Genomic DNA, 14690 nt, shown 5'->3' on the forward strand with positions numbered 1-14690 from the left:
AGAGAGCAGAGATCAGTGAAAGATGAAGAGCTGCACATTGAAGGAGAGCGACGGGGAATTGAAGTTTTACATCAAGTCTGCAAAAGCAGGAAGATCAACTGTTCCGCAATGCAATGCGCCTCTCACCGCCAGCTGAAGCCAAACTGCGTCCAGCACACGGTGAGAAGATTCTACTTTTGATTTTTGGGGAAAATTACAGAGAAAGAAGTCGGCGACATGTTTAATTGCATGTTTTTAACCCGTGTGGAATATGATACGAGTCATAAAATGACTGTGTGAATAGTCATGAGCTTTCATTTTGAATTCACTCTTTAGTTTTCTTTCCATGTTAGAGAAATGGTGAGAGAAATGTTCCTTGCGTGAATAAATAATGGTGTAACATTGTGTTTTGTGACCTCTTCAAGCTCTATCATATTTAAGAAGATGTAGTTTTGTTGTTTAGTTGTTACTTCTAAAGACCTTTCCTCCTATTTTCTTTGTAGTGAGGAAAATTGAGAGAAACAGCCCACATGTGTAAAACAATGAACTGGCTGCTTTCTATAGTAACGCTCCTGCTCCTACATCTTGCATTGTAGTTTAACACAGTGGCCGCGCTGACGTCGGACCTCCTTCTCACTTCTGATCTCTGGTGTCGCCGCCTGCTGCTGTGAAGATGATCAACCCTCAGATTTTCCTTCACTACAACTTCACGGGGAAGCTGGACCACCGGCCCACCGTGGGCACCAACAGCGGCGCTCTGGACACCAAAACCATCGTGTTCCTGGTCATATGCAGCTTTATTGTCTTGGAGAACCTCACCGTGTTGGTTGCCATATGGAAAAACCACAGATTCCACAACCGCATGTACTTCTTCATCGGTAACTTGGCCCTGTGCGACCTGCTTGCTGGAGTGGCTTACCTGGTGAACCTGCTGCTGTCAGGGGAGAAAACCCTGCAGCTCTCTCCTGCTCTCTGGTTCGTGAGAGAGGGGAGCATGTTTGTAGCGCTGGGTGCGTCCATTTTTAGTCTCCTGGCCATTGCCATAGAGAGACACCTGACTATGATCAAAATGAGGCCTTACGATGCCAACAAGAATTACAGAGTGTTTCTGCTTATAGGGACTTGCTGGCTCATTGCTGTATCTCTTGGAGCTTTGCCCATCCTGGGCTGGAACTGCCTGGACAACCTCCCCGACTGCTCCACAGTCCTGCCGCTCTACACCAAGAAATATGTGGCTTTCTGCATCATCGTGTTCATGGTTTTGCTCTTGGCCATCGCGGTGCTTTACGCCCGTATCTACATCCTGGTGAAGTCCAGCAGCAAAAAAGTGAGCAAGCACAGCAACTCGGAACACGCCATGTCCCTGCTGCGTACCGTCATCATCGTGGTCGGGGTCTTCATCGCCTGCTGGACACCTATCTTCATCCTGCTGCTGGTGGATGTGGCGTGCGAGAAGCGCCGCCTCTGCTCCATCCTCTACAAGGCCGACTGGTTCATTGCAGTGGCTGTACTCAACTCTGCCATGAACCCCATTATTTACACTCTGGCCAGCCGTGAGATGAGACGAGCCTTCCTGGGTCTGGTGTGTGGGTTTTTCTTCAGGGGCAAGGCTTCCATCAACGGCAGCGGGGGAAGGCCGTCTCTGGAGCCCAGCCGCAGCAAGTCGTGGAGCAGCCAGAACAATCCCAACCACCAGAACCAGCAGAGCTGCAGGCAGCCGGGGAAGGGGCAGGAGATGGGCCGGGCCCAGGGCGAGGTGGCGGTGGTGACAGGAGAGGAGAGAGCTGCTGCTGAGGCGGTGGTGGAGAATAACAGAAAGAACTGAAAGGGGGGGCAGCAGGAAGGTGAGGGTGCTCCCATGTTGTACGTGCGCAGGCCTGCACAATGGTCACATCGGATTACGAGTTATGACTGAACTAGAATGAAGGATTGGCTGAATGAAACCGAGACGCGGGGTGGAAGCTGCGGGACAGTGTTTGTTCCTTTGTGTTTGACTTCTAACTGCAGCGTTTCACTCACTGCAATGCTCACACTCAGCAAAAGACTGATTCATGTACGAGGCCAGATTGTTTCATTGTCTCACAATCGCTACATTCCCAAGTATCAATCATAGTTGCTGATGCGCGGTGCTCTTCACCCGGAACACAGCGACATAGACGAAGCAGACGTGATAAAGAATCAACTATTGTAATGCACAGTAATGACAAGAGTGATTGTTATCAATTATTAGAGTAATGAAAAACTATTTATTATTATTGTATACAGTGAAATATGTATTTTATTATATTAATACTACAATATACTGTGTAGTTAATGAGGTTCGCACCATAAATGTGCATTTGGTGTTACTCAGACGAGGAATCAAAATTGCTACCTATACCAGAGCCTTGTGATGAAGCTGTTATGATGCAGTTTATTAATGATAGTAGCCCGCCATCTGCTGGTAAAGGATAGTAAGTGCTCACCGGGTATATTCTGAACATGCTGCATGATCAGTACAGAATGTCTTAAATCTGCATTTAAGCACTTAAGTAGATTGTTAAATTCCAATGACAAGAATGGAAAACTGAAGTAGCCTGACAGCATGCAGTGAAGGAACCAGAGGCACGTGAAGACAGCATGCAAAGTCGATAGAACAGCAGTTATGATGCAACACTTGACTTGATTTACACGTAAATTACCTGGACTATCTGATGTGTGCGGCTAAGCCAATAAGTTTGAGAAAGTAACGTCACAATTCAAAGAAGCCGACGACGCCATTGCCCACAAACAGCATGAAATATGTTACCGCATTACAGACAAACAACGTAGCTTCTACACATTCACGGTTTTATTGCCAACAGTCATACAGAATAATGAGAAACTCATACAACCAAAAGATTAAATCTGTAAACATCATTTGGACTCGTTTCTTTGTTTTTATTTCCTTTTTTTTTCTATACCTGTTCCAAAATAGTGACTTTTTGTGTGATACCCTCTGACAAAGATTTATATTTAGAATCTGGAAATGATACATTTAGAATATATAATAGAGAGAGAGAGGAGGGAGGGGGAGGAAGAAAGAGAAAACAGTAGTCTCAAGCAGCAACACACAGCAGGGCAAAACACGACCTCTAGTGAACACGCATGCCCCATTTAAGATCAGCTATTGCACTTTGAAGAGAGAAAGAGAAATAAAAACACCATTAGTACAAATAAAAGGCACATTTTCATCAACAGAAATCTGAGGAAAAAAAAGAATAGAAGCCATGTTCTTACTCGTGTCCCAGTGTTGTTTGGTCGTGTGTCATTTCTGTACACACACACACAGCTAACTCTCCCGTCGTCATCAGAGAGGTTCAAGTACGCGAGTTGTTCCTTTGAGACTCTTGCTTGAAAACGTTTTGCACATTTTTCACGAGTCGTCAAACAAAATCATTCTAGTGAGCTTTCTTTTTTGTTGTTGAAAGATTAATTACCAAATGATTCCGTCCTTCCAAGGTATAAGATTGAATGGGATGATGTCACAAAGAATTGGATAGATCTATGGTGGAGGATTCTTTGTGGCCTTTCCCGCTCAAAAATCACAAATTCCTCTGGTGCCCTCTCCTCAAAGGAATCCTGAGATGAAAACTGGGATACGGCACACAAAGTATAAAAGAAATCTTATTCCGATTAAACCACGAGGACACAGATCTGGTGGATATTTTTGGTGGATATTCCAGATAGTCTTAATACTGTTCTTTGCTGAATAGTGTGACTATGTACAAGTGTTGTGAGATGTGCATACACTCCCCTCTTGCAGCAAATACAGGCACGTTATATTACATTGCATCAGTCACGAAGCTCATTGAACACATGCTGATTTTGATTCAACTGTAGTGGTCCAGTGCATATCAAACACAATGCCCCATTCATTTTGGTTTCCATCAGAGTACTGACAATATTAAGGATGAGAGCATTTCTTTAAAGAAGTCAGTTGCCTGAATCGGTGTATTTGATTTCTCTAACCCATAAACTTTGAAACCCATTCTGCAGTCTAGCAGTCAGTGTAAATATTTTGTGTACATTGGAATGCAAGATGTAGATTAACACTACGCTGTCACGCAATAATATTAGGAAAAACTCACTTCCTAAAACTGTATCTTCCCCATGTGTTATAGCACTTTCAAGCAACACACAGCCAGATAGTATCCTTTGCTGCGGATAGATGATAACATGAGAGAATATGAGTGTGACTGCAGGGTGGGAGAACAACATTTGCTCATTTGTGTGATTTCATTCAGTGAGGTGACAGTAGTCTCGCTTCAAGATATCCACACACTGAGGCAGAAATAAAAACAGCTTTAACATCCACAGGTGAGAACAATCCTCCGCGTATTGAGTGTTACACTATGTGACATCAAAAGTCATCTCATTCAAGCTCAGCAGTGTTTCGAGTAGAGTCAACACGTCGGTGAACTGTCTGACATGGTTGATCTAGATCTCTGATTGTGCTCTTCATTTGTGTGAGTCCCCCCCCCCCAAAAAAAGCCAAAAATTTTAAGAATGTAAGAATATCCATCGCATGACTCAAGCCCCAAAAACCAATAATCAACTAGACACCGAAAAGAAACAAATCCAGAGAAAACCGATTCATAAATAATCACGGTTTGAAAGCATAAATATTTTTACAGTGTGAGCGTACACAAGTGGCTCTTTCAAATAAAGGGGGATCAAGGTCTACGAACAATGTCCACAAGAACAGCTGATTTCAAGTCATGCGACTGCAGTGACACGAGAAAATACTTAATTTATAAAAGTTTCTATCTTTAAAGCCATTGACAGCACAATGAAGGATGTCTGTTTGCACCCCAAACACTTTGTGACTACTGCAGAGCAAAACACATTCAGGTCTATTCCCCAATAAAAGCTGATTTCATAAAGTGACTAACCGAGTCACGCTATTGGGTGAGATTCAGGGACATTTTCCCCCCTAAAGTTATTCAATATAAATCGCATTAACTTGTCCAAACACTTTTAGTTTCCGCAAAACTCTTGGCCAACAGTTACCTGTAGAAATGTGCTTGTGCTTGACAGACAAAACTAAAATTTCAGGTTTTTATTCTAAAATACTCTTGTTTAACGCCTCTTTGAGGTTTGATTTGCACTTCATCTAAACTACGAGAACAGTTTGTCTTTTTTTAATGTTTTAAAACACCAAATCAAGATCTTGTGTCCAAATGCACTGTAATGTGTCTTCTCAAAAATATAGCATTTCAGTCATCACAACAAAATAATCACAGTTCTATAAATCATTTTTATCTTTAAATAAATCTCGCGTCTTCCAGTGCCTCCAGTTAAATAACCGCAGGCCGACTTCCCGAGAACACTGTCGGCGCATTGAGCATATCTCTCTTCTTCTTCAAGTTTCAGGGCGGTAGCAGAGACTCTTCAGAGCCTCCCGTTTCCCATCAGGCATCGCAAGCATCACTGTTTCCTTCCCACTGGCTGTAGGAGACACAGTTCACTCCCGGCTGACATAATCGGCAGATTGTTGTCACGGTGATGGCCAATAAGGTGGCTAATGCTGTCAAATATATGATCTTTTGTCCGTACCTTTGAGAGGAGAGAGAGACGTTAGATGAAGGAAGTGAGAACGCTAATCCGTGATTCAAAATCAATCATTTCTGTCATGTCTCACCGTTCCCTCTGGGTCCACCAGCAGCAGGTGCTTTGCCAGTCCATTGTGCATGCCCGTCAGTACGTAGGACCCAGGGTTTGTAGTGCTCTTCCGAACCAGGAAGTCCCCGTCTTCTTTTAGGAGTTTTTCAGCATCGCGGCGGCTCATTTTGCTGTGGTACCACGTCTGGCCCTCCAGCTCCTCCTGCGCTCTGAAAGCCAACGAGCGCACCAGGAGAGGGCTGGAGTTGTCCACCGACGCTGCCTTGTGGAGAGCAGATGCCTGGCACTGGGCTTGACCCTGCGACTGGGGATGGGACTGAGAATGGATGGCATCCTCGAAGGGTTCTAGTGTATGAGGGCAGCAGAAAAGGACAGATTAAGGGATGAATCTATCCCAGCATGCTTTGTGTGAAAGGCAAAGAAACACTCTGGGCAGCTTGACATTTAATGGAACCTGCATATGACTGACTGTTTCACATAACAAAGCTTATATGTAACATGTGGGATAGATTCTACACATGTGGATATAATTGATATTTCAAGTATAATAGCAAGTAAAAGTTAAAGGGTGGAACGAATCTGCACACCAACTTCCCATTGTCTTCAAAGTGACATTATGTTATTATGTTACACACACACACACACACACACCAAAGCTCCTCTGTAATTAACCACTCTTAAAAGTCATGTTACCATTTTATTCTAATCGCGGGACACAAACTGATTCTCTTCAGGCTCTTTTATGTCTTCAATATGTTTATTTTAAATGAGACTGAACTAAATGTATCTGGATCTGTGTGTAAAGTGCCCCGTTAATCAAACCTGACTCACTCATGTCAAACAGGTCCTTCAGCTGGCTCTCTTTGGCTGTGGCCGTCATACCCTTTGTCACGTTCTCCGCCTCGGCCTGCAGCGCGGCGAGCACCTGGGCGTCGATCTGCTGGGTGTTCACGTATGTGGGCATCTCTGCGGGTTTTGGCACTTGGCTTTTTCCTTCCGGCAGCCCGCATATATCAAAAGATCCTAGAAAACCAGCACAGTCACACACACTGCTGCAAAACACCAAACCAGTCTTAAACAGCAGTCAGACGGGAGCTTCCTACCCTGTTGTATGAATATAGCCTTCCTGTCGTCTCCCCAGCTCTCCCCACAGTGTCGCCCTTGGTAGTATGTTTGATCTACGCAGCCTGGACCCATCTGATGGCGCACACACACACACACACACACACACACACACACACACACACACACACACACACACACACACACACACACACACACACACACACACACACACACACACACACACACACACACACACACACACACACACACACACACACACACACACACACACACACACACACACACACACAGGGTGTTACGGCACTGCTGCAAACCACAAAAGCTATTTTGTTCAGCTTCTCTCAGTTCAGATAAATAAAACCTTACCCGACACCCATCTGATGCAGCGTTGTGATTGGTGAGACGAGTATCAATGAAGCCTCCAGGGGGCGGCATTTTGCCAGGAATGTTGTTATAATAAGGATGTTCTGCCGACTCCTCCTCTTCCTCTGTCCATGGAAGATCCTCCATGTTTAATACCCTGATGAGATCATATTAGATCAGAAAAGGGCACTGACTGCACAGGAGTAGTCTTTTGTCTTTGCTGTGTGTGTGTGTGTGTGTGTGTGCATCACAACATGAAGGCCTCACCTGTCATGTGTGGAGGGGAGTTTAGTTGAAGGACACTGTAAATACTGTTGGAAGCGCAGGTCAAAGGCCTGGCCGATGGTGCTGATGACATCCTGGGCCAAACCGTCGGAACACTCCAGTATGTGACACGCTGATGGGAATCACAGCGACACACCATGGAAAGGCACATTAGAAACTGAGACATCAGACAAACACAGATGTGAAGTGTCTCAGGAATGAACACATACCTCTTCTGTTCACTGGATCCTTTGCTACATAGGCAACATAATCTGTCGTGTCCTGTAAAGGAAATATTACAGCAGATGTGAGAATGACCCACTGATATAACAAAAGTCTATTAAAAGTGACCCGCTCACACAAAACGCTAAATATTATTATTATTATTATTTTCACTCATCTAAAATTCTTACCCTCTGAAATTGTAATAACTGACCAATGATGTAATACCAGCTGGGTATGTGGATATCGTTAACTTTCGTGGCACATTCAATGTATTGATCCGTTAAGACTGTTATGTACATCATTTGATTAGTGTTCAATTTGTTTTCAAAAATCAACCAAAATGCCTCAAATATAAACCTGGTATTACTTTACATACTAAGAAAATACAAGTAAAAAGCGAGAAGTAAAAGCGAAAACTAATCTGTGTTCATAATAATAATAATAATAATAATAAGACATATTAATAGAATGAATGAGAGAACATACAAAATAATGATTGGTCGGAGCAAATGAAACAACTTAAAGGGATATTCTGGTTTTAATTACAGCAACACACACACACACACACACACACACACACACACACACACACTTGTGTATAAAAGCCACTGAGTTACTTACAGGGTCTCCACCTGATGCAAAGGAGATGGACTGCATGTGATGGTTGGCTATGATCTGTCAGGGGTTAATAGTTATACAGTGAATGAATCAACCAGTACCTCTTTCAGATGCAGATGTACACACTTAGAGCTGATTTCAATTCTAAACACAGAAACCTCACCAACACCTGGGTCAAATGTTTCCTATATTTAACTGTGGAATGATCGTTTTGTCCTCATTCAGTAACAAGTAGCAAACTGCTTGTTTAGGGGTCATTGTGACTTTTCTGAAGCTACAACTCAAAGTAGAGCGTACTGTCATCAGCATAGCCAAAGGAGATATTAACTGGAATCAATAAGTCGTATCCTGTCCATACACTCGCCATGTCAATGATGTATCAGGCTTATCCGGTTATTTTGACTTAAAAACACTGACTCACTCCTCAGGTAATCTAAACCCCATACGCTACAGTAGGTTGCGCAATGACAAACAAACATGTGTGCACACTGGATATGCAGTGGATTGGTGGAGCAGCATCAGCCCTTATACGTATGAATTCATTGATCCTCATGGGGGAAATTAGGTCACTGCAGCAGAAACAATAATAGGATTCAGCAGTGTGGCCCACAAATAGAAACATCAACATCCACAGAGCAATAACAAATCCACTTTTGGTTGATTATATGCTGACCCAGTACATTTTTACCACAGGAATGATTTTACACATTAGATTAGTCAGTCAGTGTAAGTAAATGAACACTGTGTAAATACAGTTTTGTCTGCATCACTCTGTTGGTTTAAAAGCTGTATTGAATATTTTGATTTATCACCTAAATTCAAAAGATTCATCAACTTCAATCCGTTTATTGTAAAATTGAGCACAATTTAAGGCAAACAGTCTGAGGGCACTTAATGGACTTTAGATGAATTTAATAGGCCCTTTCCGATAAGCGACTGATTAACAATCGTCTAAGTAAACATCTGAAAAACAATCCCTCTCATTTTCATCCAATCTTAAAAATTATCACTTAAGACATTTTCCCTTAAATGTCCCTTACTCTAGATGTGTAGAGCATCATTTCACATCTGGTACCTTTGGAAGCTTCTGGGTTCTCCATTATTACACAATATGCAGTGGAGGACATGAACCCATGCTGTGTTACTCATCCCACTGTATGTGTGTAGGCATTGTGTGTAATAGCTTAGAGGTGTGTGTGTAGACTGACCTGTTTGCAGTCAGGGGTCATGAGGTTGAGGCTACTGGTGGAGATGTTTAGGTTGATGGACATTCCAGCAAACTGCAGGTTGCTTTTCCCCAGGATGTTGGACAGAGCTTTGGACGGAGGCTGGGAGGATCAGAGGACAGACAGGGGAGCAGTTTGACTGGAATAGTACATTTTGTTCATATGTCATTTCACCACCAGTGAACACAGAAGAAACCCTGATTGGTTCATTATCTTCATTATATTAAGTTTGAGGAGGAGAATGAAGTGTTGAGTGCTTTAACTAATTGTAAAGGGAGATTGTGATGAAAAGAGGAGGCCATGTTAAATAAAGCAAGTCCATTCAGAAGTCCTGATATCTAGCTGATGTCATGGTGAAGCTTTTGTCACATAGCCAAAATAACATCTTATATCCTACATCTATTGAGAAATGATTCTTATTATGGACTCTTCCCTGACATTTCAACAAGCGCTGGAGAGCAGAGTAATGCTTCATTTCACACCCCACATTACATGCACGTACAAGCAGATACACACACACACGCACGCACGCACGCACGCACGCACGCACGCACGCACGCGCACACACACACACACACACAGGCTGAGCCACCTGATCACAGATATTGTGCACGACATGACTCACTAAGCACTGTGCGCAGTATGCAATGCATGGTGGGCCGGAGTTACGCCCACACATACAGTCCCCATACCTCTTCCTCTCCTTCCTCTCCCTCTTCTCAGCTCCGTTCAGCACAATCTTTCTCTGTCATCATTTTTTAATCCCTCTGTCTCTCTCCCTGTCTTTTGCCTCTCTCTTCCGATGATGGGAAGATGAGAGAGAACTTCCTTACGGAAGCAAAGCTATATATAGAATCTGTATGGGTGAATGAATATCTAATGCTGTCCCTCTCCTGTTACCTCCTTCTCTTCTCATCATCCATTTCCTCAGCTCTCTCAGTGAGGACGTTATTTAACTAGGTGCATCCATCCATCCATCCATCCATCCCTCCTTCCACTCTACCTTTTTCTTCCGCAGAGCTGCTTTAGTCCCTGGAAGAGCCTCACACACCAGGCTGATGGCTTCCCTAGAGGCGAGGAGGGAGGGAGGGAGGGAGGGAGGGAGGGAGGGAGACGAAGCCACAGACAACCACTGAATCTCCACATAGCAACAGTTATGCTGGAATTACGTTAGACTCCTTTCCTTGGGTATTGACATTATGCTTACATCTACAGGCTGTTAACAAAGAGGGTGAGATATTCTGGGCCAAAAGAGAAGTGAGACAGGATTGTGTTCAATACACAACGTTTCAGACGATGCCATGGGGAATATTAGGATTGCACTGTAGATCTGAATGGCTACACCATGAAAGGTAAAAGAGTCTTTCCATTGCAAAGGAAGTAAACCATCATTTTTATGTAAACATGAAGGACGTGTGGATAAAAGAGCAGCTAAAGATGGCACTTCTTTGATGCGGAAAAGTCAAAATCCCCTCAGAGACAAAGTGAATGCTGGTTTCGTGCCAGAAAGAGAAATGTTAATTTCTGTATCCTCTTCTCATCTGAGAAGCTAATAATAGCCACGGAATAAGACGGAGCTTTATCTTTGTGTTTTCCTTGTGTCCATCTCTGTCTTTATTAGAGACTGGGCTTTGTGTACAGTATGTTAACACTGGACTGACTCTGGGTAGTGGAGCATAAAAGCAGACGTGACACACACTGATCCATGTTGGCCTCTGCCTCGCTGCGCGCCCGTCAATAATCAAAGACTCCATCAAAACAGAAATCACACATGCAGATAAAAGAGAGCCATATCATGAAATACAATACTACTTGTAACTTGAAATGTATATTGCCTTTGTAAAATGATATTTTGCTTCGGTGTATATTTGTATAATGAATTAAAATGGCACACTGGGTGACATACCTTGTTATTTGTGATCTGGTGGTGAAATCCAGGGATCTCATTGAGCGGAGGACTTCTATACAGCCCAGATACTGAAACACAAGGATGGGAAGCTTGTGTGAGATGTGGACACTGCTTTCATATTCTTACCACAGAACACCTCGGGTTTGATTGCGTCAATAGTAAATAGTCGGATGTTGAACTCCAGTGGTGAGCTTCTGGGTAAAACCAAAACAGCCAGGCAGGACAAACACGGATAAACCTCATACTCACATGTGCTGAACTGAACAATACAACAAGACAGACGGATAAAGCTTTCATAGATTTCAATGGCTTTGATTGTTTAGATACCCAGCTGGCATTTCCTAAGCATTTCTCACATGAAGGACGATTGAAATACCACTGGTAGTTAGGAGAAGTTGCTTCAGAAAGTACCTTACTTGTATTATTTGCTAAAGTCATCATTGTACCGTCTTTGGGTCACTATGTCAAATGTGGAAATGAAAAAACCAAAAGCCACTTTGAGCTGTAAAATCAATCTGTTGGTGGAAATCTTAAAGGTGTGATAGAAAGAACTGAGACACACTGGGAATATCAGTGAGGTTGCTCTATTAGGTCTTACATCTGTACCAGTTAAATGAACTTTTAGTCGCCTCTGCTTCATTTTCATGCATCTTACAGAGACATTAAACCACCGTGACTACGTTGATGCACATCTGCAAATCAGGTCAATGTCAACTCTATGTCAGCCCCTTTTTCTATTATCCAATAAATCTGAAGTTGAACCCAATTTGATTGCCAAAACCAGAAGCCCGCTGACACCTTGAGCTTCAAAATCAATTACAGAGACACGTGATCTGGATCCAGTTGAACATTTACGGGAAGATTTTGGATCAGCTCGTTGTCAAAACACAAAATGAGGGTTTATTTTCTCCACAAATAGTGTCCCTTCCCTCCAGTAGCTCTGGTGGCTTGTGGTTGGCCAACCCCTCAATCAGGCACTTAATGTTGTTATTCCTTTAATTTGTCACCAGTGCCCGTCTATATATAGTATCACTAATTTCCACTTACTAGTTCAGGTCCACATCCTACTTATTTTCATTACAAATGGAATGTAACCGGTATTCTGGGTACTTAGAGGGCTAAGTAAGGTCATGTGATGAATAAGTTCAATGAAAAAAGGCCAATAAACACTGAAATGTGTTAAATAGACATTTAAAAATATGGAAAATCAGAATTAGAGGTAGATATTTGAGATTTGAAAGTACCTGAACACACACAGTCTAACGCTCCACAGCCTGGAAGCAAACTGACATAGGGTTGGTTGTTTACATCTGACCTCTAAAGTGGGGGGAAGGGGCTGTAAACTGTGTCACCGTCAATCAATGTCCCTTTTGGAGGAATGGTGCGTGATGTGCGAGGGGGCGCCGACCACATGACGCTACTTAAAAAGGGGGTTTGGGGGACTCGAACCACAGGAGGGGGCGAGGGGGGGGATGGGTGAGTGGATGGATGAGAGGGGGGAAAGGGGGGTGGAGCAGTGGCTGGCCCCGATTCCCCCCTCACACAGTGCGGCTGCTTTCAGCGGCATTGACCGGGCCAAAACAAGCGCTCCCAGGCCCTTAATGCAGTTAATGGAAAATGTCACGCTGCTCGCTGGACACTATTGCTTTTTTGTTGTCATATGATTGTGTGTGTGTGTGTTTTGTTTTTGCTTGAGTTCGGGCGCGTGACACGTCTTTTGCCGAGAATGACGCGTTTTATTTAATGTGCGACACCCAATTAAAAAAAAAAAAAAAGCAATACTTCACTTTAGACAGCGTCAAATGAAAAATGGTTTGTCCCAGGGGTTTTTTTTTTTTTTAAATTCACTTCACACTTTGCACACAGCATCATCGCTCCCAGCGGTGACTCACTGCAGGCGCGTTCACGTTCACAGCGCTCGTAGTTGTGCGCCGCTTTTTTTATAACGACGTGTGATGGCCGCTGAGTATAAAACACACAGACGGTAAGGTGACCCCCCCCCCCCCTAAAAAAACACACACACAAAAAAAAAAAAACCATGCACACTGTGTCTGTTTCCTATTTCATCATTTCGATTATCACAAGAGCCAAACACAGCCATTGGAGCTCATGGAGACAGGCCATGTACAGAAATAACACGTCGCCATGGTTACGCTCTTGGGCTTCACATACACAAGACAGGCAGAAATACAGCACAGTGTGAAATGTTTACAAAATGATGGCATGATTTGGCCACAGGAGGCCTTTTCCTCTACTTTTTCGAGGCCGCCGACCTTCTTCTCCATTTCCTGAATTATTCAATGTCTATTTTCTGGTCCCTGCTTCTCTCGCTCAGCCTTCTGCTGTGGCGTGCCTACACACACACCCACACAAGGGCATGTTGTGATGTGCCAGTGAGACTACATTACTCCCCACCCCCATCTAAGATGCTGGAGTCATTGAAAGAAAAGAAGCGAGGCGACAAAAAGCTATAAAAGGCAATAAGACGGCGGTTAAATAGCAGGAGGACAGAGAGAGACCGACACCAACCTTCACAATGTATGTCACTCCTGGACCGGAGATCTTCTCGTTGGAGTGCAGCCATCCTCTGGAGGGTTTGCTCACCAGTCCGCCACCTCCGGCTGGGTTCCAGTCCTCTCCGCTGGGCTGGAGCTCGTCCATCCTGCTCTTCTTGCTCACGCTGACGGCCGGCTCCAGCTGGGAGCAGGGGCCGGAGGGGGAGGTCGAGCCGCACAGAGAGCCGCCCGCGCCGCCGGGCGCCGCCGCCATCGCCACGCTGGGGCCGGAGCTGCCCGAGCCCGATCCCCCACCCCCCTGCAGCTTGGACACCGCCAGGTCCTTGACAGCGGAGGGGAGACCCTTGATGCCCAGCAAGCTGCCGGAGTTGCTGAATTTCAGGCCGGACACCTTGTTGATGAGGGTGCAGAGGGTGGTGCCTCCATCTTCCAGGTGGTCGGAGCCGTGGCCGGGGGTGGTGCTGGAAGCGGCGGTGGCGGCGGAGGAGGGATGGAGCTCGGTCGGGGGTGTGTAAGGTGTCTCGGCGGCAGGCTGGGGGGTGGCCGAGACCTTGGGGTTCATGGACAGGCCGTGGAGAAGCTCATCGACGGATGTTACTGACTCATTCCTGAAGCGGTTGTATTTGGTACGGTGAAGCATACCCTTCTCTCGCTTGCTCTCTCCTCCTCTCCGCCAACCGACACACAGCCTGCCTCTTTCACAAGTGTGCTGGCAGACGTGGCTGAGCCGTGCTGATTACCCTCTCCTGTAACATAGCAGCAGCGGCACAGGCAGCAAACGCCTTTTCAGTAATCACAGGCCACCTGACTGTAATTGTCTCTGTTGAGGTTACAGTGGTGGTCGTGTTAAGTTGCTTGCCG

At 44.6% G+C, this 14690-nt stretch overlaps 2 protein-coding genes across 2 annotated transcripts; one reads left to right on the forward strand and one right to left on the reverse strand.

Annotated features, from left to right (window-relative positions):
- Nucleotides 1-2874, forward strand: s1pr3b (sphingosine-1-phosphate receptor 3b). The gene is made up of 2 exons (XM_076164020.1): nucleotides 1-159; nucleotides 576-2874. The coding sequence occupies exon 2, from the start codon at nucleotides 653-655 to the stop codon at nucleotides 1802-1804; it is 1152 nt and encodes a 383-aa protein (XP_076020135.1). The 5' UTR covers nucleotides 1-159; nucleotides 576-652; the 3' UTR covers nucleotides 1805-2874.
- A 2553-nt stretch (nucleotides 2875-5427) lies between these two features.
- Nucleotides 5428-14469, reverse strand: shc3 (SHC (Src homology 2 domain containing) transforming protein 3). The gene is made up of 12 exons (XM_076163624.1): nucleotides 13843-14469; nucleotides 11311-11381; nucleotides 10408-10471; nucleotides 9387-9506; nucleotides 8182-8235; nucleotides 7566-7617; nucleotides 7339-7468; nucleotides 7075-7228; nucleotides 6726-6819; nucleotides 6454-6645; nucleotides 5642-5967; nucleotides 5428-5556 (listed from the first exon to the last, which is right to left on the reverse strand). Exons 1-12 carry the CDS (start codon nucleotides 14467-14469, stop codon nucleotides 5428-5430), a joined length of 2013 nt encoding a protein of 670 aa, XP_076019739.1.
- Between the last annotated feature and the right edge of the window lie 221 nt (nucleotides 14470-14690).

This window comes from Genypterus blacodes, unplaced genomic scaffold (assembly GCF_046128005.1).
Source record: "Genypterus blacodes isolate CSIRO-AG114 ecotype Tasmania unplaced genomic scaffold, CSIRO-AGI_Gbla_v1 ptg000133l_1, whole genome shotgun sequence".
Lineage (NCBI taxonomy): Eukaryota > Metazoa > Chordata > Actinopteri > Ophidiiformes > Ophidiidae > Genypterus > Genypterus blacodes.